Source organism: Mustela putorius, unplaced genomic scaffold, assembly GCF_011764305.1.
Source record: "Mustela putorius furo isolate JIRA1106 unplaced genomic scaffold, ASM1176430v1.1 tig00000461_pilon_pilon_pilon, whole genome shotgun sequence".
NCBI classification, from domain to species: domain Eukaryota; kingdom Metazoa; phylum Chordata; class Mammalia; order Carnivora; family Mustelidae; genus Mustela; species Mustela putorius.
Window position 1 is genome coordinate 532,298 of NW_025421390.1, and position 21,710 is coordinate 554,007.

General features: G+C 40.4%; 2 protein-coding genes across 2 annotated transcripts in view; both read right to left on the reverse strand.

Annotated features, from left to right (window-relative positions):
• Positions 1-9,050, reverse strand: part of LOC123392233 (thrombospondin type-1 domain-containing protein 1-like) — a 34,493-nt gene extending 25,443 nt beyond the window's left edge. Inside the window, 1 exon segment of the mRNA XM_045080555.1 lies at positions 8,974-9,050. The gene's annotated coding sequence lies outside the window, so the exon portion shown is untranslated.
• Positions 8,380-21,710, reverse strand: part of VPS36 (vacuolar protein sorting 36 homolog) — a 28,002-nt gene continuing 14,671 nt past the window's right edge. Inside the window, exons 7-14 of the mRNA XM_045080556.1 lie at positions 15,346-15,378; positions 15,160-15,237; positions 14,403-14,537; positions 12,532-12,597; positions 10,932-10,996; positions 10,347-10,431; positions 8,974-9,050; positions 8,380-8,888 (exon numbers count right to left, since the gene is read on the reverse strand). Coding sequence (XP_044936491.1) covers positions 8,795-8,888; positions 8,974-9,050; positions 10,347-10,431; positions 10,932-10,996; positions 12,532-12,597; positions 14,403-14,537; positions 15,160-15,237; positions 15,346-15,378 — 633 coding nt within the window. The 3' untranslated portion in view covers positions 8,380-8,794. The remainder of the gene's footprint in view (positions 8,889-8,973; positions 9,051-10,346; positions 10,432-10,931; positions 10,997-12,531; positions 12,598-14,402; positions 14,538-15,159; positions 15,238-15,345; positions 15,379-21,710) is intronic.

Genomic DNA, 21,710 nt, shown 5'->3' on the forward strand with positions numbered 1-21,710 from the left:
TTTTTCATACTAGTCTAATAAGTGAGGAGCTAATAAACATAACTAACTATATATTTTCTTAATATACATTTTACATACCCCCATTACCCACAGTTAATATATTTTAACAATATACTATACTTCAAATAATTATGTTACATCTCTTCAGAAAAGACAGAAATTACTGGAATTAAAAGGACTGATGAAATAATCGAAAATTCAATGGAAAGAAAACTGATGTGTCTCTATTAGCTTTCTTTCAATGGGAGTTGGTTGAACAAAGGAAACACTATTTCCTCAAAGGGAAACAGAGATTTGAAGTGTAATTAGGCAGATGATTAGCGGGTCCCTCCCCTCTGCTCCCTAACAACAACACCAAAAACTTCCATTTTTCTGGGATTAGGCATAGACTTGATCCAATCCTTTCCTTGAACTTGGGATGGGAAATGTAGCCAAACACAGCAGGTGAGTATCTCCCAGGCAAGCCTAGGCACTTAAGGCAATAAAATGTATCCTTTTGAGTTTCTGATCTCAGTAATCACAGTAAGGAGAAGTAAGCATTTCCCAGCTCCCAAAAGTTGAACTGGCTTCTCCCAGATTGTTTGCTTTTCCCTGACAATCATTTTTCAAAGAAGACCAAATCACTACTGATTTTGTGATGGTAACACATTTTTCTTCTACCAATAAAACACAGAATAGTGTGATAATCTGTATTTAGAACTAAGTAGAAATATAAAATAAACCAGACTACCTAAAAATCACAATATGGCTTTTTAAAAATATTCTTAAGCTTTTGAAAATAAATGCTTAATTTTTACTAGCTCAATTACTAATTTAAAAGACCTGAACAGAGTAACCCCACAATGGAATGGAATGCTGGATAAAAAGCACTATATTTGAGGAAAAAAAAAAAAAAAAAAAAAAAAATCTCATTTTTTCTTGCTCCCTTCCCCTCTCTCTTTCTTTTTTTACCTTGTTTGTTTATTTTCTTCCAAACACGTTTTTCCCAATACCAGGACTGGCTACTTACAATGTTTGGCTTGAGAATCATTTTGAGAAGATAAAAACTTAGGTCTCTTTTATGCACATTTAGAAATACTCCTCTATAGGAGTCACACATAAACATTTGCAGAAAGATTCCAAATGCATCAGCTAGAGGGTAAGAGGCAGTCAATATTCTCAGTGGCTAATGGCATCACGCCAGGCTCAGTTCCTATGTTTTTGCTGAAACCGGCTAAGATAAATCCCTACAGTGTCTTCATTGCTGCAGAAAAAGAAAAGGAATTAAGCTAAAGTCTCTTGGGACAACTGATTTATCAAATAAAAGGGAAAACAAAAGGAAGCAAAGTGATTTTGTCCCTTCTGACAAAGACAAGCTCGTGCATATCTATCTACTACTAATATTTATTAGCAGGAAATCCCTAGTTCCAAAGCAGCTCGTGTAAAGAGGCTTTATTTATATATTCAGTACAGTGGGCTCTGCCCTGGTCCCAGGGATTGGATGCAGGTTCCCTAGAGAGGCTGTAGGCTGCCCGCTTCTACAGCTTCCCAAAGGCCCACGAGTCAAGTTCATGCCTGGAAATCTGGCCCTGCCCAAGTCCTCAGCCCAAAGCTCTCATAAAATGAGGACCGTTTTGAACTGCTTAAACCTCATAGTTTGTACCCCAGAAAGGATTTCTCTTTGGTAAGGGACAAATTTGTTCTGAAACGCGGAGTACCCTAGGACGCTGTCCTTCAAGGATCCCCACCGTTCGGGCTCCCCGCCCGTCTCCGGGCAGCTTGTCTCTCGGCAACACCTGCGGAGCCGGGACACCGAGACGCGCAGACGGACGCTTTCTAAAGCGCTTCCCTGGGGCGAAGGCTGAGCCCCCAACGGCGAGGAACAGGGTGCAGCGCCACCCTGCACTCTCAGCCTGCCTGGAGAGTGGGGCCGGCAGGGGCCGGGGGGCATGGTCCGACCCAGCGGAGCCGCGGGGGATCCGCGCCGCACAGCAGTGCCCTAGGGGTCGGTGGGGCGGCAGGCTCTTTCCTACCTCTCGGGTCTGGCGGGCGCCGGGCCGGAGCCGGGGTGAGTGAGGCGGCGAGGTGACAAGGCGGGCAGGCGGGAGGCCTCAGGGGCGGCGAGGTAGCGTGCGGAGCATCCCGCGTCCCGGGACTACTCGCCCAGGCCCGCGGCTCTCCGCTCGGCGGCGGCCCCACCCGGGCCCGCCCCCGACGGCGCGGGGAGGACGGCCCCGGAGGGCGGGGGCCCGGCCGGCTGGCGAAATCAGCCCCGCCCGCTCTGGGCAGTGCATCTTTCCTCCCGCGCGCGGGGCGGGGCCGCGGAGTGGGGAGTTGCGGGTTGGGGGGATGGGGTGGGGAGAGGGGGCCCTCGGGGGGCCGGGTACAGCCCCGACGTACACCCACGGCCCGGGCCGGGGCCCAGGGCGAGCCGCAGTCTCCCCGCGTTCCGATCCAATCACTTCTCCCCCTGGGGTCCTTTCTTCTGGGGAACCACAAAAGTGAGCCATCCGAGTGGCCTCGCTAGTTTGCGTAAACTGGGTTGCCCAAATGGCCTTGAAGAGTCTCAAAAGAGAACAGTTCAGGCAAAGCGCATCTTCGTTTAGGTTTTTCTTTCCCCGCAGCCAGAGCTGGCTAAATTTAAAAAATGACACCTTAATTCTCAAGTATTACAGTTGTCTTTTTACAGGAATATTGGAGGATAAGAGTTCCACCTTCACAGCCGTGCTTTTCGGTCCACTGTCCCGTGAATACAGTTTACCATTTGCTTTTCTTCTATACAAAACAGCCCATTTAATGGACACCACTAGTGTGCAGTAACAGAAATCAGAGCAGGAGTGGCCTCCAGAGAGCAGGTGACTGGAAAGAGGCCCCAGGGGGATGGCAGCAGATATGTTCTATTGGCTGCTGTGTTGAGTTACATGGATTTTAGTATACATTTATTAAAATGCCTCCAACTTAAGATATGTACACTTCACTGTAAATATTACCTCAATTTTTAAAACTTAAAAGTAAAGCATTTGCAGGTTTTTGAATCTATCACTTAATCTTTTAAAAGGTAATGCAATTACTCAACTATCAGTTATCAGAGGTTGGCTGAGATAATGAATTTGCTAAGCACTTATTCTGTCCAATAATTAATGCTAGCAGTACTAATTAAATCCATCCAAGGCTTTACTGACAGGAAGTATCTACTCCAACGTCCATTCATCAGTCCAAGTTGAGATATCTTTTCAAATATATGCTACAGTCCTTGGCATTTTTGAAAGCAAGAGCTCAGTGTAAAGAATGGGGCTTTGGTGAAATAGGTCAATCAGAGAAAGACAATTATATGATCTCTCTGATATGAGGAATCTGAGAGGCAGTGTGGGGGGTGAGTGGGGGGGAGTAGGGAGGAAAGGGCACCAGGGAGGGAGACAAACCATAAGAAACTCTTAATCTCGGGCGCCTGGGTGGCTCAGTGGGTTAAGCTGCTGCCTTCAGCTCAGGTCATGATCTCAGGGTCCAGGGATCCAGTCCCGCGTTGGGCTCTCTGCTCAGCAGGGAGCCTGCTTCCTCCTCTCACTCTGCCTGCCTCTCTGCCTACTTGTGATCTCTCTCTGCCAAATAAATAATAAATAAAATCTTAAAAAAAAAAAAAAGAAACTCTTAATCTCAGGAAACAAACAGGGTTGCTGGGCGGTGGAGGGAAAGGAGAGGGTGGCTGGGTGATGGACATTAGGGAGGGTATGTGCCATGGTGAGTGTTGTGAATTGTGTTAAGACTGATGATTCATAGGACTGTACCCCTGAAACAATACATCACATATTAATTAAAAAGTGAAGAAAAAAAAAAAAGAATGGGGCTTTGGAGTTAGAGGAAGCTAAGATTAATTCTTTCCCTACTTCAGTAACCTTGGCAAATACTTAATCGCTTCTTTCCTCCACTATAAAAGGCATAGAACAGTCGTATGGAAGTTTTATGATGATTAAATGAAACATAGAAAACAACTTGCTCTGCATTAACCTTTCAGACATGCTCTCCCTGGAAATCCACCTTTGGGACTTGGGAGGACCTAGGTAGGTAGAAGGGGTTGGATCAATGTGCTGGGACATTTTTTTTAAATAACAGCTGTAATTTCAATACTTGGTCATTTTTTCCCTTAATTAGAATTCTTGCCAAACTGTGTTTCTGTCTTTATTGCACACTTAAGGCATAATCTTTTCCAAAAGAAGGCGGTGTAGACATGAAGGGGGGAAAAGCTTCCATGGTCTTGGGATTAACTAAACAAGCTTCTGTCAAGGTAGCTTTAATTCTTTCTGGGTCAGCGACTGGTCTAGTAATCTTGCGCAAACTGTAAACATATTTACTATCTTGCTGGTATCCTTTATATCCATGGAGAGATCCTTTACTTCCTTAGATATTGCTCTGAGAGAAAAGCTTCAACTCACTCATGATTATCAGGACTCTAGGAACAACACAGATGACCCACTTTTCACACTGTAATAACAAGATCTTACATGTGTTTCAACCTGACTTTTCTGGAGTGCTTCCCACATCGTGGATATGCCCCATGTCATGGAATTTGAATAAGACAGAGTATCTCAGACAGGCTGAGCCCTGACAGGTCTGGATGAAAAGCCTCTTTGGGTGGATGGTAAAGGACAGATTTAGGTTTGTGAGTCAGTTCACGACACATTATAATCCAAAAATCACTCAAGTATTAATAGTCAACTAGGAATCTACCATGTACAATCACTGACCTAGGCCAGAAGAAATCTAAAAGATTCAGTTATGTGACAATCCTTGTACTTTAAAGAAGCCCAATTCCTCTCTTTTCTTATGGCATTAAGACAAAATATAGTTCCATAAATGAGACAGATAACATAACTATTACAGAGTTTAGAAATAGTAGAGTTACATACTGGAAACAGATTTTTCTAAAGCAGGTGGAAATGAGCAAAGTCTGATTCTGGTTATTGGGCTGAAGGTGAAAGTCAATGGGGAAAAGTAAAGAAAGGCCAAGTCTGCGCAGTGTAAGGAAATAGGCCCCAGGGATAGGAAGGGGCACGCCTCATGTTGTTCCCCTACCCAGCGCCTTCCACCTACTGACAATCTGTTGGTCCTCCTGAGCCTAGTTTATGAGGCCCTTCCTCTCCCACATGGCCTTTCCAGATCTCTCCATCGGAACTGCAGGAGCCTCCTCCTGCCTTCCCCAGCACAGTGCCCGTGCGGCTTCTGTGACAAGCACATCCTGCCATCTTCAGAGAACACTGCTCACGTGTCCATTTACCCAACTAGGCCACCCTCCTAAAGGCAGGGGTTGTATCCTATTTAACCCCCACCCCCCACACCAGTGGCCAAACAGTTCCTCACGTAGCCAATATGTACTTTAAAAAATTTTTTTTTTTTCATTTAATTGAATGGGAAGTAAGGTAGGATAAATGGAGCCAGGTTATAAAGAGGTATATACATCAGAGTTCACTCATTCAGTTAATATTTATTGAATGCTTACTGTGTGCCAGGCCCTATTCTAGGGCTCTGAGGATATATCCATGAACAAACCAGACAAAAAACTCTCTCCCCTTGTGGAGTTCACAAGAGATCTATCATGAGGGGTGGGGTTACCATAAATTTATATAAATTCAAGCATACCTAGTGGCCAAAAAACAAAACAAAACAAAAAAAAAGGACACACATTTAAATAGTTCAGTTACTGGTGTTATAAAAGTCTACTGATGCTATGCTAGTTTGTATTGCAGTTGTTTAATTGCATACATATATGTTCATAATATATTCATACTATGTTCATTCTAATTTTATTCATATCTATGTATATCACAGGGATTCTAATTTTAAGACTATACAGAGAACTTCATTGGCAATTTAAGAAATTTTCAGGGATCATTTTCAGCATGCTTGATTTACTTCTGACGCACAGTCTAAAAATCTAAACAGCTTGTGAGTCGTGACTCTACCATACCAAAAGGAAAACACTGAGATTACTGGGCAGAGCATAAGAATGAAGACATGACAAATCCATGTCTGCTCAGGCTAGTCTAGTTAAAGGGAACAAGAGACAGTACATTCATGTGAATACACAAGGTCAGTCAACAATGGACATCACATCAAGAATTAAAACAAAACAAAACAAAAAACCCCAAAACAGTTCATGAGCCATTTCCCATTGTTTTCTTTTTAAAAATCTAAAACAGTAAGATCTTGAGGTCATAAATAAAGAAAAAAATCTTAACATACTGGCTTATTCTTATTAAAGGTTTGTCACTTTCATATATTTTTCAAAGAGTATTTTACAAAGAACACATTAAGAAAAAAATCACTTAAAAGTTTTCCAGTAATTTTACTCTATATACATTAATTCTAATCATTTAACCCTGAAAACAATCTTTACTTGTACAATGTAAAAATATTTTTGACAGTGAATAGAAAAATTCCATTACTGTAAAGCTACAAACAAATTTATGCTCCTAAGAGCAAAGATAATAAAGCAAAAATAATAATTATACTAGTGATAAGCACCAAGATGAATTTTTTTTGCATTTAGGGCCTGATTGGTTGTATTTAAACATAAACTCTGCAACAATTTATTTGCAAAAAAAAAAAAAAAAAAAAAAGGTGGGGGGGATAAAAAGTATACATACAGAGGTCTGGAAATAGTGAAGAATGCCCACTTTAAAAATAAAACAGTAAAATCATACTAAATTAATATGACATTTACAAAATATATTCATGTTACTTCTCTTCATCTTTATACAATTTAGATTGCTCCATTTTTTTTAATGTGTTGTCACACTAATATAAATAAATACACTGAACCCGGGAGTCTGCTGTAATGAATCCAAATCATTAAGAACTAGATCCAATAGCTCAAACAATCTTAGTTGCAACTCACTCCAACTACTGAGATAGATTATTATTTACCTTTGTAATTTTTTAAAAGCCTTAGCCAGATGAGATATCGTACGTGTAAGTGTGTGTGTGTGTGTGTGTGTGTGCATATATGAATGTGCGTGTATGCATGTGCCAGAGCAGTGGGAGTACAACCCAGAAACAGCAGTGATATACACACGAGTCTACACAACGGCCTGCACGACACGGGCAGCCGGACGCTGAATACCCCTCCAAACAAACCTGAGGCTGAGCAATGAGGAAATGAGGGGATCTGTCATCATATTGCAGAATTAACAACAGGTCTGGAAAATGAAGACAGGCAGGAGGCCTTGGCCAAGACGTTCCCCTGACGCTGGAGGACGAGAAGCAGCGACAGCCCACTTTTGCAGGCAGGGATCAGGGGACGGATCTGGCTGCAGTGGTAGGGATTCCCTGGGTCTGCAGCCGAGGATCCCTGCAACTTCCTTCCCCAAAGGGCATCTGTCGTGGCCTCTGGCAGTGGCCTCCACCTCACCCAGTGACCTCTATGGGATCCCAGCTTGTGAGCTGGGGTATCCCCTCCTGCTGGTCACAACCGTTAGCTCAGTACAGACACTATCCCTTCTGGAGGCTTGGCCGAAAACCATCCCTACTTTCCATTTTCAACACAGTTTGAGAAGGGGAGGCTCCTTCTGTCCCTGTGGGGTCCCTGAGTTTGAGGTAATGCCAACACACCATACGCTGGAGAGCAATGACGTAGGAAGTCAGGCAGTCCACTTTAGAACTCAAGCAATCGACATTCAATATGAGCCAGTTTTTGTTATCGCAGTAATAGTTCTCAGTGAGATAGTTTCTCTACACAACTTCTAACGTATGGGGTAAAGAAAAAAAAAGTATTGCTGGAAGATGAAAGATTTTTTAAAGTGTCTTGTTGAAACTCATTAAAGGAAGGAAAAGGAAACCGATTACTTGTTCGCCTTCTTGGTTCCTGTCCTTGGCTTTCAAGGTCAAAGAGCACCAAGGTTCCTGTTAAGTTACTTAAAGGATCTTAAGGTTACTTAAAGGTTCTCCTGGCCCCTACCTCCACCCACACAATCCTAGGGAATTCCTTGTTTCAAAATCCCCTCTACTTTCAAAATTTTTTTTATTTATCATACTCCCTGAGCTGAGCAGAGGCCCGATGTGTCTATACAGCTCGTTAATTCAGTTTCAAAATCCACAGCATTTTTTTTCAACAAAATGAGATAGTTACATTCTTTAAATGCCAGCCATGAAATCATCATGAGAAAAAAAGAACAAGTTAGATTATATATACATAAATTGAATACAATTTTCTCCTTTTTTAAGGTGTATGTTGAAGACATGTTTAAGAGTGTTTCTAAAGAAAAGGCCTTAGGGAAGGAGCCCCATACTGTGTCCCACAGTCTGATGCTCTGTCCCTGTGCTGTCAGTTCTTAAGCTACACTCTAGCTACGACTTGCGTCATGAACGCCACCTCCCCAAATGGGCACATTAGATGCAGAGACAAACTTCCTTTATAACTCAGTGAATTTTAGTCACACCAGAAAAATGATCTAACCTGTCCAAACATGCAACTTCTTTCTTCCCCCATTAACTAAACCCCCTTCTTTAAAAAAAAAAAAAAAAAAAAAAAAGGTCAGATTGGAGGGTCAAGTTAAAATCCACCAGATTTCAGGTTAAACTCTCAGGGTAGCATGATTTCAAATTCATAGCAGCCTTCAGTTTTCTGTATTTTCCTATATTTATCCCAAGTAAACTTCCTGGACCATAATATTTAGGGAGAAATTAAAAGGGTTTTATAGTATAGTATAGTATTAAGTTCCAGAAATTCTCAGTTTATCAGGGTTTACTCTGAGCTCAATGTCCTACAACGTCTACACGATACAAGTACGTGAACAAGAAGGATTTGAAATACAAAAAACCCTTAGCTCTGTGTCATAAATAAATTTGGGTAAAAACGCAAGCCTTCCACTGAATCATCTCGGCAAAGATGGCCCATCTTCTCTGCAAGAAGCAACCTAGGAATCAAGGGGGGACACCACAATCATTTGTCCATTCAGAAACACAAATACAGTGGTAAGGAAGAGCAAGGACTGCACTTACCTTTCCTTGGCCAGGAGGACAGACATTCCCACCAGCTTAGCAAACTCTTCTGATGTCAGGGATCCCTTTTCTGAAACCTACCAGAAACACAGCAGGGACAAAAATGTGTTAATTTAGTCCAACTAAGTACTCACCTAGGGAGACTGTCTACCAGGATACTCAGGAAGTAATTTACCGAATTTCTTACTCAAATCCAAAGAATATTCACTATAGAACTAAATCCTCTTCTCTAGTGTTTAATTCTACAAATGCGGAAGGACCGAGAGAAACACAGTAGAGCTGAAAATACCAAAATACAGTGAAGCCCTCTACAATGTAATGAAGGCTCTATACTGAACTGAAGAAGAACTCTTTGAGATTCTAAAAAGGAACATGTAACAAATTCTAATGAGTGCATATTTCATGCTCCAGTAAAGGAAACTTATATAAAGGTTAAGCTTTAAAATATATGGTAGAAATATCAAGTCTTAAGCCTCAACTTCCTCATCCTCACCTAGTTTAAAATAAGTTAATAAATACGAATTATTCAAATTAAACAGGATCACCACAGAGGCTATGAAGGCAGTAATATTTCAAGTCTCCTAATAAGTAATAGGAGTAGTTTGGCCAGTAAAATCCATCTAAACTACAGCTGCTTTTCATGTATTTCCTTAATATTTTATTTATTTATTTAAGATACAGACAGTGAGAGAGAGCATGAGCAAGGAGAGGTCAGAGGGAGAAGCAGACTCCCTGTGGAGCTAGGAGCCCGACGCGGGACTCGATCCGAGGACTCCAGGATCATGACCTGAGCCGAAGGCAATCGCTTAACCTACTGAGCCACCCAGGCACCCCTGCTTTTCATATTTTTTGAAGCAATTATTCTGTAAAACAACCTGTGATGTTTTATAATACCACTTACGTAGGTGTTACTCAAAGAAAAAATTCTTTCAGGGGTCACATTCTGATCAAGAAAGTTAAAAACCTGTCCGTGAGACTGAGCTTCAAACAAAAAGACAGCACCTCACGAATTCCAGTTCTCCTTGGTTAAGTTTCAAAAACTTGAACAATGTAATTTTGATTAATATTTATTCACTGTTAATAATAGGTTTTTTTGGCTAGTCCGAAGGTGGTGAGTTATCTCAACTGATTATTCAGTTGAGATAGCAGTTACAGATCGAACAGTTACAGTTACAGATCGAACTCCTTGTTCTACTCTTTCCCCCTTCTCACTACCGTACTTGACTAGTAAAAAAAAAGTAGGTGTTTTTAATTGGGTCTACAAACATTACTTTTTAGTAAAGTTAAATTCAAAAGGAAATCCTGTTTCTCAAGTTGCTAGGCATTCAGGTCTTGGTGGGCTGACTGATGAGGAGGAAACGGGGTTCACATACTGTCTCCAAGGCTGAGGCCACCATTTCCTCTTCCTTATGGCTCTGAAGCTCAATTACCATGACGCCACTGTCAAAAACTCGGAGCCTAAAAACCACAGATGGGAAAACAAAGCTGTGAATATCTAGGATCTTCACCCACTAAGGAGGTGTAGCTACAGCATAACTAAAAAGCTCACGAATAAGCACTTAATCAAAGTATGAACTATAATCCACATGCTGAAGAAAATATGTCTGGCTCTCTTTAATGAACCTGGGGAGAGGAAAATATAATGCACAGCTGAACATCTGTACTTTTAAATCTCCAGAAACTAACACAAGATGTCTAGCAGAGGGGCTGGTAATTCTGACCTCCTAGGAAGAGCCCACATTCCTCTGTCACTGCCCCCAAGTCAACAAGACTTGGACCACTAACCCTGATAAGGTGGGAAGCCAGGATAAGTGAATTCTGTTCATTTCATTCCAAGAGGGGCAATATGTTGGCTCACCACACAGACGGCAGGCCCGGCAGGCCCAGCAGGCCCTTCCTGTCTACTCTGTATGGAACAGTGGCTCTAGTTGGCAAGCTTCCCGCAGAGGTTCTTTTACCTGAGAGGTAATTTTAGTGCTTCCAGCATCTTGCAAGCATTCACTAAATCTTCTGGTGAGAGTAACTAATAGGAAAAAAAAAAAATCCAGTTTACAATGCAAATTAATAGAGTGATGTTATATAATTATAATGATCACTAAAACACAAGAGGAAACTTAAAAATTATGATCTATCTGTGACTTAATCTCAGGGTCATGAGTCAAGCTCCATGTTGGCCCATGGAGTCTAGTTAAAAAAAAATTTTTTTTAATAAAAACATAAAAATTATCATCTATCAGGGATTTTAGGTGGCTTCATCACTGTAAGGCAAAAAGAATTAATAAAGAAGCAAAGCAGCGCTATCTTACAGAAAACAGCACAAGCCATGTGTGTAATTTTAATATTAATAAAATATTAGTAGTCATTAATAAAATAAAAAGGAACAGGTGAAATTAATTTTAACACATGTGTTTCATTTAACCCAAGAATTCTAAAACATCAATATATAATCAATATAAAAATTATTAATGAGATATTTAACTTCTTATTTGGTATAAAGCCTCCTACATGTGGTATATAATTGACACTTCTAGCATAGCTCCATTTGGATTAATTGTATTGCAAGGTCACAGTTGTCACATGTTGCTAGCTAGTGGCCAGCCTTCCAGACCACACAACCTTAAAGAATCAGCCCAGCATGGTGGCTGACAAGTACAGCTTTGAGTCACCCAGAACGGCTCCAGAGGCAGCCCAGCCTGGGGCCACATGCCTGTCAAACCACTGTTTCCAAGGCACAGCCTTGGTCAAATAAGTGAATCTTTGTGAGCCTCAACTTCCTCATCTTCACATCATGCCCTTGATGGGCACAGTGAGAGAGGCTACCTCTCTGGGGTACCACGAGAAGAAATGGGGCAGTGCGTGCAGAGCGCCTGGTTCATAGTCAGTACTCACTGATAGCACTCACGGTGACCAGTCAGATGAAGACACAGCAGAGGCTCAAATATACGGCGCTGCAGTAAGCGCTGGAGGGACAGGTCTATGAGCTATTCGCACAGAGGCGACTACTGACACCACAAAACTGTGTTTGACTAAAGGGCATGAAGAGTGCACGGACAGACATGGGGGGCCAAGGACACATGGGTGTGAAGAGACAAGGAGGGTTAAAGAACAGCCACTGCTGATTCAGAGCCCGTGGAGGAGGGCAGCTTTCCCCCGGCTTCTCCACACACCACCTGTCTCCAACCCAGTGAATCTAAAAACAGTCGACAACCCCAGAGAAAAGACATCATACACAGGCTTATTATTCACAGTATGGGCACGGAATAGTAAAGCCAGAAGGTATCAGTCAACCCAAATTCCCATTTCAAAGGTAGGGAAACCGAGTCTCAGTGAGGGTCAGCGAGCTACTCCAGGTCACTCAGCACAACACTGGCAAAACAAGGGACAGAGTCTTCCTCTCAGATCCCAAGGCAGTAGAGCACTCTTGTACCACACCACACCGCTACTGGGATAGTTCTGGTGTTCTCAACCCTTCCTCAAATTGTATTCACTTTGGGGAATTTGTGTTATATTAAGAAAGTCTATATTTAGTTAAAGAATATCTAAATGTTCTATTCTTACTTCCATTCCTCGAGCTCGGTTTACTAAACAGTACACCTCCGTGAGTGACATTATTCCCCCTCGTTCCTGTTAAAATATGGAATTTAGCAAGTATTAGGTTATAATTAGAACCAGTTGGCATTTCTTAACAGAAATCATAATCAGAGTAAAATCAGGAATCATAGAACTTCCTAAGAAGTCTTTAAAAACTAAATATACACACAGGAAAACCTAGTCAGATACATGAAGCATTTCAAATTCAGTATGTGGATTTTAACATCATTATTATTGTTTTAACATTTACTTCAATGAGAAGAGGGCCTCTACACCACGTTTCAAAAAGTGTATTGAAATGTTTTAAGTTGTTACAACTAATAAATGAGTAAACTATGGAATTAAACAGGAATATCACCACTGTAACCCCAAATGAAGTTAACAGATCTAGCTATTGACTAGCTATTGACTATCTAGCTATTAGGGGCTGCTGCTACATCACAAAAAAAAAAGACAAACAGGCATTATGTACCCCTTGATGAAAATGCACAGCACCCTCTATGAAATATTCAACAGAAAAAAAGAACTTCTAGCTGTAAATTCCAGTCTATAAGGAATACAAGGGGCAGGGAAGTATGTCAAAATAAAATCAATAAAATCTGAGACACTCTATAAAATAAACCACTAGCTTCTTTAATAAATACATTATGTGGAATAGAAAAAAGAGATAAGAGAAGGGGAAACATGGAATTTAAAAAAAAAAAGGCGTTGAGAGAAAAATCAACCAATTGCAAGGTATCCTGATTTGAACAAACTAACTGTAAGAGAAAATGTGAATACTAACTAGATATTTGAAAATACTAAAAAATTATTTTTCACTTTTCCTGTGTGAAATGGGATTATAATTACATCTAAAGCATGTTTATCATTGTAATTACATACTGAAAAGTTTACAAAGTGATGCGAGGTCTGGGATTGCTTTAAAGTAATGTTGAGTGAAGGCTGCCTACACACGAGCCTGGATGACAGGCACACAGGGATTCATTATACTATTCTATTTTGTCACGATGGAAATACTTCTTTTTTTTTTTGTTTGTTTTTTTAAAGACCTTATTTTTTTAACAGACAGAGATCACAAGTAGGCAGAGAAGCAGGCAGAGAGAGAGGGAGGAAGCAGGCTTCCTGCCGAGCAGAGAGCCCGATGTGGAGCTCGATCCCAGGACCCTGGGATCATGACCTGAGCCGAAGGCAGAGGCTTAACCCACGATGGAAATACTTATTAAAATGAGCGTTTTAGGGCGCCTGGGTGGCTCAGTGGGTTAAGCCGCTGCCTTCAGCTCAGGTCATGATCTCAGGGTCCTGGGATTGAGTCCCGCATCGGGCTCTCTGCTCAGCAGGGAGCCTGCTTCCTCCTCTCTCTCTCTCTGCCTGCCTCTCTGCCTACTTGTGATCTCTCTGTCAAATAAATAAATAAATAATCTTAAAAAAAAAAAAGGCGTTTTAATGAATGGAGTTTTGATTGCCTGAGTAATGTCAGAAGATATATCTGTATTATGAAATGATTAACAGCACACTTGTATTAACATCCAAACATCTAAATGTCTCTACACATCTCAAGATCATATATTTCCTTTTGAAAATCAGAGATAAGAAAAGCTTTCTATCAAAGAGACTGAAGAAGTTACAGATACCTGAGATGGAAATTGAAAACAATCTAGATTTTGACAACAAATCCACGAATAAGTACACCAAACTGATTTAATATTCCTAAAAGGAAAAATAACATGTGGGTTGAATAGTAGCAGCACTGGGAAAGGAACGTAAAGCTGGTGTTTAGTTTTCCGATGACCTGGCAGTTACTTAACACAACCGAGAGCCTGCCTGCATTCTGTTTTTACCTCTAGCGGTGCCTGCAGCATCCCAGCCAGCTGCTTGGCCAGCTGCATGTGGTACTGTGTGCCCGAGCCGTAGGTTTCCCTGGTAACTGGGTTAGCTATTCCCATGCTCAGCAAATAGGACTTAAACCTGATGGTCTATAAGTAGAGAAGAAAATGCACAAAAAGACAAGTACGTGACATTCATCTCTCCACCCCAACATTTGAAATCTTTCCACTGTAAACTCCATTCTACTAGTTATTTCTGTATCCACCCATTTCCTCCACCTTGTTCCTATAGTATAAACTCGAAGAAACTGGATTTCTAGGAGTTCCCTGCATAAAGCTAATTAATTAGTCTTCTTCCTTCTCCTGTCTTGATATTTCATACTTCACTGACCTCACAGGTCTGGAGTGAGAAGAGGGTTAGCAAACAACTGTGCTGTATTTAATGCCAACCAAATGACAGAGCCAAAAACTTAGAAAGGAACGTGGCTGGGATCAGTCTGGAGACAAATTTAATGAAACAAATATCAAACATATGGTTATGTATAAAACAACCACTCCTTACACATTTCACTATCTCGCTTTTCCACACTCCAAGAGAAGGTACTGAAGTATCTTTTAATCCTACTGGCTGACTTTTTCTTTAATACTTTCATATATCCACAAGCCCTAACAGAAATCACTACATTAAGAAAGAAACTGCTGACCCACCAAAACATCACTGCATTATTTGTCCAATCTGGTTTCTAATGCCTTAAAAAGGCAACCTAGTTACCTCATCTTCTGTGATGTCACCTTGCTTGTCTTTGATCTTATTAGCAATTGACTTTGATAACTCCACCATTTCCTTAGCCTGTCAAGAGAACAGTAAAAGACTGAAAAAAATCATGTCCCCAAAGTGTCTGCTTACAAAACTCCTATCATAACTGGTAGGAATCCAACAGGTGTAAATTACACATACCTTGACCATTAGCTTGCTGAGGTCTTCAAAGGCCTGAAATGAGAAATGAGTTTTTGTTGGAATCTCTCTAAAGAACTAAAATATTTTAAAGCAACAGAATACTCTATTTTCTTCCCTTAGACAAACATTTTTGAAAATGTCCTACAAATATCAATTTATACAATTTTTAAAAAATTTATATAAATATTTACATAAGTAATAAACCCATCTTATTCTAAGAGTTCGATTTAGCTAAGAAACCATATATTTTCCAAAAACAAACTGCAAAAAAAGACTTTTTACATTTTCCAAGAGAAAACAGTTATTATTGATTAAACAAACAAAGGGTGACATAAGTAATACATTGTTGAGAAAAATATTATTTACTGTTCTTTCACACAAGTAAGAAAATTTGTCACTGGTTTTTCCCCAAACCATTTCCTGACGGGAGGTCAAGAATCAAAGGCTTTGTGATGCTTTCCCGGTGGAAAATGGCAATGTGCAGCTGCCGGAATACTTCCTTGGCACAACAATTTTGGCTTTCATAGCAGGTGTGATTTAACTGAGAGTGAAAACCTCAGCCTCTAAATATTGAACAGATTATACTTGTAGCCTTGGATATAGTGGCTATCACAAAAGAAAAACATTCAAAAAAAAGAAAGAAAAACATTCAAATACCACCCAAACATACTTATATAAAACTCATTACTCATTGGTAGTTTGATTTCCTACAATGAATATCCACTTCAAAGTCTTCCTCAAACTTAATCAGACATATTTATAATAAATTCATTTCATGTGGCCAAAACTATACTTCCAGTAACAAACGTCTTCCAAACGATGTGCACAGACGTTATTTTTTAAACCAATTAAGCAGCTTATCATTAAATGAAAAATCTTTTGGGCCATACAGAATAGTGGTCCACAGATTCTGATTAGCTCATGCCCATCTTAATTACAGGCAGAAAAGTATCCCCCATCTGCAAAAGGATTTTGCTAGAAGAATAGAGTGCTATGTGAGATTCTTATGGCCAGACTTACTAAGACTAATACTGAAAACAAAGGGGAATGTGCACACACCTAACAGGAATTTCCTCAGATAAACAAAAGGCTGAAACACTGGATTCTTATCAGCAACAGCCAGCAGATGCAGGAAATCTTTTGTGGGAAATTCTGGGCACCAGCTCTGAAGCTAAGTCAGTTCTAACATTTAAATGGAAGGCAAATCACACACCAACCTAGTTTTCAAAAGTAAAACACACACACACTTTATACACTTAGATTCTTACTTCGAATATACAAAATATTGATAGACTTCTCTTACCTGTGTGTAAAGAAAACTAGTAAGAGAACACTTTTTAAGATTTTATGGTAAATCTCTTTATTTACTGTGTTACATTTTCATATAAAGAATATGCTAAAAGTAACAGTGACTATACACTAAATATAGAATACATAAATTAGCGCTATTTCTTACAGTCGGTAAAAAATAAATACAAATATTTTAGTATGTTAGAATACCTATATTTTAAGTAATCATAAAACACAAAAATTTGGGTGCCTGGGTGGCTCAGTGGGTTAAGCCACTGCCTTCAGCTCAGGTCATGATCCTGGGGTCCTGGGATCGAGTCCCACATCGGGCTCCTCGCTCAGTGGGGAGCCTGCTTCTCTCTCTGCCTCTCCCTGCCACTCTGCCTGCCTGTACACTCTCTCTCTCTCTGATAAATAATAAATAAAATCTTAAAAAAAAAACAACAACACAAAAGTTTCCTTACTTCTATCTATATTATTGTTCTAAAATTTGGAATTTGCCAATTATCTAAAAAATAGAGAAATTATCCATAACGAAATTAAAGCAACATAACACAAATGCAAGATAGATGCATTTGCCCATTCTATCATTTTAACTGCCTCTTTATTGAACCATCTATCCCTCTGCCATAGTCACAGTCAAATCTCCACACCAATTTAAAAAAAGGGGGAGGGTATCTGCTTTAAAAGTATCCTTATAAGTTGATTTATTGCATTATTTCTTGCTTTCAGTCATTATTTTGGTTATTAGCTTTAGTTACTATCAATATATTCTTGAATTTTCTGTTTCAGTTTTATTGTTTGTTTTTTAAAAGACTGTATATTTGGGTGCATATGCTCGGGAGGGGCAGAGAGAGAGGGAGAGAAAGAGAATCCTAAGCAGACTCCACGCTCAGCCCTGAGCCAGTGCAGGGCTCAATCCCAGGACCCTGAGATCATGACCTGAGCAAAAAATCAAGAGTTGGATGCTAAACCGACGGAGACACCCAGGCGCCGCCCCTGCCCCAAGAAAATAAAATTTTCTTGATTCTTTACCTTTACTTATTCTGTTCCGTCTACCTGGATCCTTTTACCCTTACTAGTCATCTGCCAGTGACTGCTAAACTTTCAGGCCTTGGCTTCCATTACATTTGCTAACAAGGCCTTTCTGACACCCAAAGAAGTAAGAGGCCATGTAATATGTTCCTGTTGCACCCACCGTTTTCTCTACCATGGCATTTTTCCAACTGTAGAGAACACCTGTTTGCCTGCCTGTCTTGCACTGTCGTATCTAGAACATCTACCTGATGAAGTACCTTTGCATAAGGTACTACTTGCACAAAGTAGAGAGCAAGGACCACCTGGTGAATAAATCACTGACCTGGGTGAGAGAACATGATGATTGTGTTAAATCCTTTGAGCTACACAACTGTGTAAAGATTAGATTGAAATGGAATAGCATTTTACAAATTAGGAAAAACATGATTTTGAACACCACATTAGCATGGCACCACTCAGAAAAATACTAGTAATTCAAAATCAGTTCACTGCTCTATGCCATCTCCAAAAGTGTCACACAAAAAGATGAAAACAAATGTCACCGAACTAGGACAGTGATGATAGTACCTTCCAAATGGCAAAGAGAGGGGCCATGACATAGGAGGACCACACTTGTCTGCAAATCAGGAGACCTGAGTTCTCACACCCTGCTTCCAAACCTAGTCACTAGCTCTGAGATGATTACTTCTCTGGATAGTAAGAACCCTTGTAATGCCAAAATGCTGAACTTTATGAATTTAAAGATTCTGGGAAAATGGTGGCTATGGCAGCAAAGTTTTTGAATCTCTCCAAATCCCAACATAAAGACAGACAGGGCAACTAGATCTCAAAACCAAAAATCCACAGGCAGCATATACTGTAAAACTAAGTGACAAGATTGCATTAAAAAAAAACCTAAAGATACAAGCAGGTAGGGACAAACCACGAAGAGCCACAAGATCAGCATGCTCTTCGCCTCTAGGAAGGAGAAAGAAAAGGGAAGCAACAGGGCAAGTGATGGCTTCCACAACAAGAGAACCCCAAAGGAGTCCACAGGTGTCACTGGAAAGAGAGTCTAGCCAATGTGAGGACAGGAACCGAAACTAGGAGGGTTTCGCCCACTTCGATAATGGGTGAGTATGAGGGGTTCTCAAGGAAGGGCTGGCCCTCCAGGCTTCCCTTCCAGAAAGGGATCCTACACCAGGGAGAAACCGCTAACAGAGGATTCAAAAACTGAGGAAGATAAGAATAAGAAGAGAGGAAGGGTAAAATAAAGGTCCAGATAAAAATAGGGTAAGAGAATATAGGGCCAGGAAATCAGAAAGCAAGCCATCACCTTTTTTTAATGCTGCGTGAATACGAGAAGAGAGAGTTCTGTAGAAGAGACAAGCTACCTAGCTAGACAAGCTACCAGGCCTTCCTCTCAAAGTGCAGGAAAACTAACTTCACATGAAAAATAACAAAGTATCAAGGTCAAATGCCACACAAAGTTATTATAGAAAAAAGAAAATAAGGAGTAGAATAATATTACAGACAACAAAAGCAAGCTGGAAAGACATGCTCACAGATCAGATAAAAATGTAACCTTTTATTTTCAACATGAGCTAAAAGATGTTAATAAAATGACATAAACCGTGAATGGATAAAATAAATCAGAAATGAAGTGACATGATTCAGGAAAGAATTTTTGAAAGAATCATTTCAGAAATAAAGACTATATTGGAACATAACAATGAATAAACACAACAGATAGAATCTTAAGAGAAACAACAGGTTAGAAAGAAGGAAATTTCCTAATAAAAAAAGAAATGAAAGAGATAAAAAAGGGTTTGAAAGTCACCAAGTGCGGGGAGACACCTGGGTGGCTGTTGGTTAAGCGTCTGCCTTTGGCTCAGCTCATGATCCCAGGGTCCTCGGATCGAGTCCGACACTAGACTCCTTGCTCAGCAGGGAGCCTGCTTCTCCTTCTGCCTGCTGCACCCCCTGCTTTGCGTGCTCTCTCTCTGACAAATAAATAAATAAAATCCAAAAAAATAGAAAGTCACAAAAGGTAAAGCTGGGAAGTAGAACTGTAACATACAGCTAATAGTCTCAGAGAGGAAAAATAAGAAACAATTATCAAAACTTATAAAATTTTTTTAAATTCCCTGAAATTAAAACAATTTCTAGAACCAAATACGAAGAGCATATTGTATACCTGGGAATAACAATCCAGAATGACTAACACATCAACACATTCTAGCAAAATTACTGGGCTTTATAAAACAGAGAAGGGGGAAAAAGCCTCTGGGCATCTAGGGAAAACAGTGATTTTTCAGGTAATGGCAGATTCCAAATCTGGGGCAGGAAATAAACAAGCTGGTCCTGGACCTTTTGCCACCCTAGATAGTAAGGAAGCTATCAAAGTCTACCAGGTCACATCAAAAGCACTCAGGAGCTAACCTAAAAAGGCTCCCACTGGCCAAAGATGGGACAGTATGAGCTTTAAACAGGATAATAACTGCAACTGATTGAAACCCATCAAATATGTTAAGATTTGTAAATTCATACTGCTATGTAAAAACACCTCTAATGAGTTGCCATTAAAGGATGATAAGGAACCAATTTATTACCCTAATGATAAAGAAAAAGGCACTTACTCTGCTTCCCTGTATGAGCTACATCACTGAGTATTCAAGCAGTAGATGAAGGGAAGCATCTCTTCAAAATGTATTCTAAATAATAAAAAATAAATCCTAGAATATCACATTTGTAACCATGTAACCACCGGTGGACCAGCCAAAGCAGGCAAAGAACATAAACAGCTGCTGCCATTGTCCACAAAGATATGGTGTGCCTTCTTAGGAAAGAATACAGCATCACCACTAGTCTCAGCAAAGAGATCAAACATGCATCTGACCAGGCCTCTGGATCCAGCTGCCATTTTGCAGGGAATACTCAGGGCTGAGGAACACATACAACTTTACCACATATATGAGGCCAGCAAAACCTAGGCCAAGGGCATTTAATAAGTCAAAAGACCTTGATTTCTCAAGGATCTGTATTTTCAAGCTAGTGAGCCCAGAACTGGTAATATAGTGGTTAATTTTATATGTTGACTTGACTAGATCATGGGGTGCCCAGGTTCTTGATCAAACATTGCTGATGAGTCTGTGAGGGTACTGCCACATGAGGTTAGCATGTGAATTGGTGGGCAGAAGCAGAACTACCCTCCTCACTGGGGGTGGGCATCATCCAATCCACGGAAGGCCTGAACAAAGGGTTGGAGGAGGGGAGGACTCATGCTTTCCCTGCCTGACTGGTTAAGCCAAGACAGTAGTCTTACACTGCCCTTGGGCTGGACCTAAACCACCAGCGTTCCTGGTTCTCTGGCCTTCGGACTCAGTTTAGGATTTCTATCACCAGCTTTCCTGGCTCACCAGCTTGCAGGTAGCAGATTGTGAACTCTTCAGTCCCCACAATCACATGAGTCAATTCCTTATATTAAATGGCATTGTATGTGTATATATAGAGAGAGGGATACATTGATATCTACATCTATATATCAATATCTATATATCTACTATTGGTTGTTTCTTTGGAGAATATTGAATTCTTGATTAATACAGGTATCCCATAACTATTTGCAGTTTAGACTTTATTTGATTGATATACCACCTTTGAAATTCTATGAACGGCACTAGTCAATGGGATTTTACTTATAAACTCGTATTAAAAATTAAAGAATTATTTCATAGAGTCATTTCATAAAAAATCCCAGACCAGTTTTATATAAACACAGGAAGACCAATGACATGCTGCGATGTAGTAGCTAACCACAGAATCCAGCATGCGTAACTGCTTAACTAGACTGCTTTCCCTTTCACTTGCATTTCCTCAAATATGATGAAATTGCAGAAACACAGCAAAGTACATGCTCGTGGCTGTTCTCCTGGTGGAAGGGATGGGCTGGTCTGTGCCTTTCTTATTGTGTCTGTGTCTGGTTCCTGAGCATCAGTGGTAGAAAACTGTGTGGTGTCCGGCAAGGTTAACAGCCACAGGACAGCATTTTCCCCTCA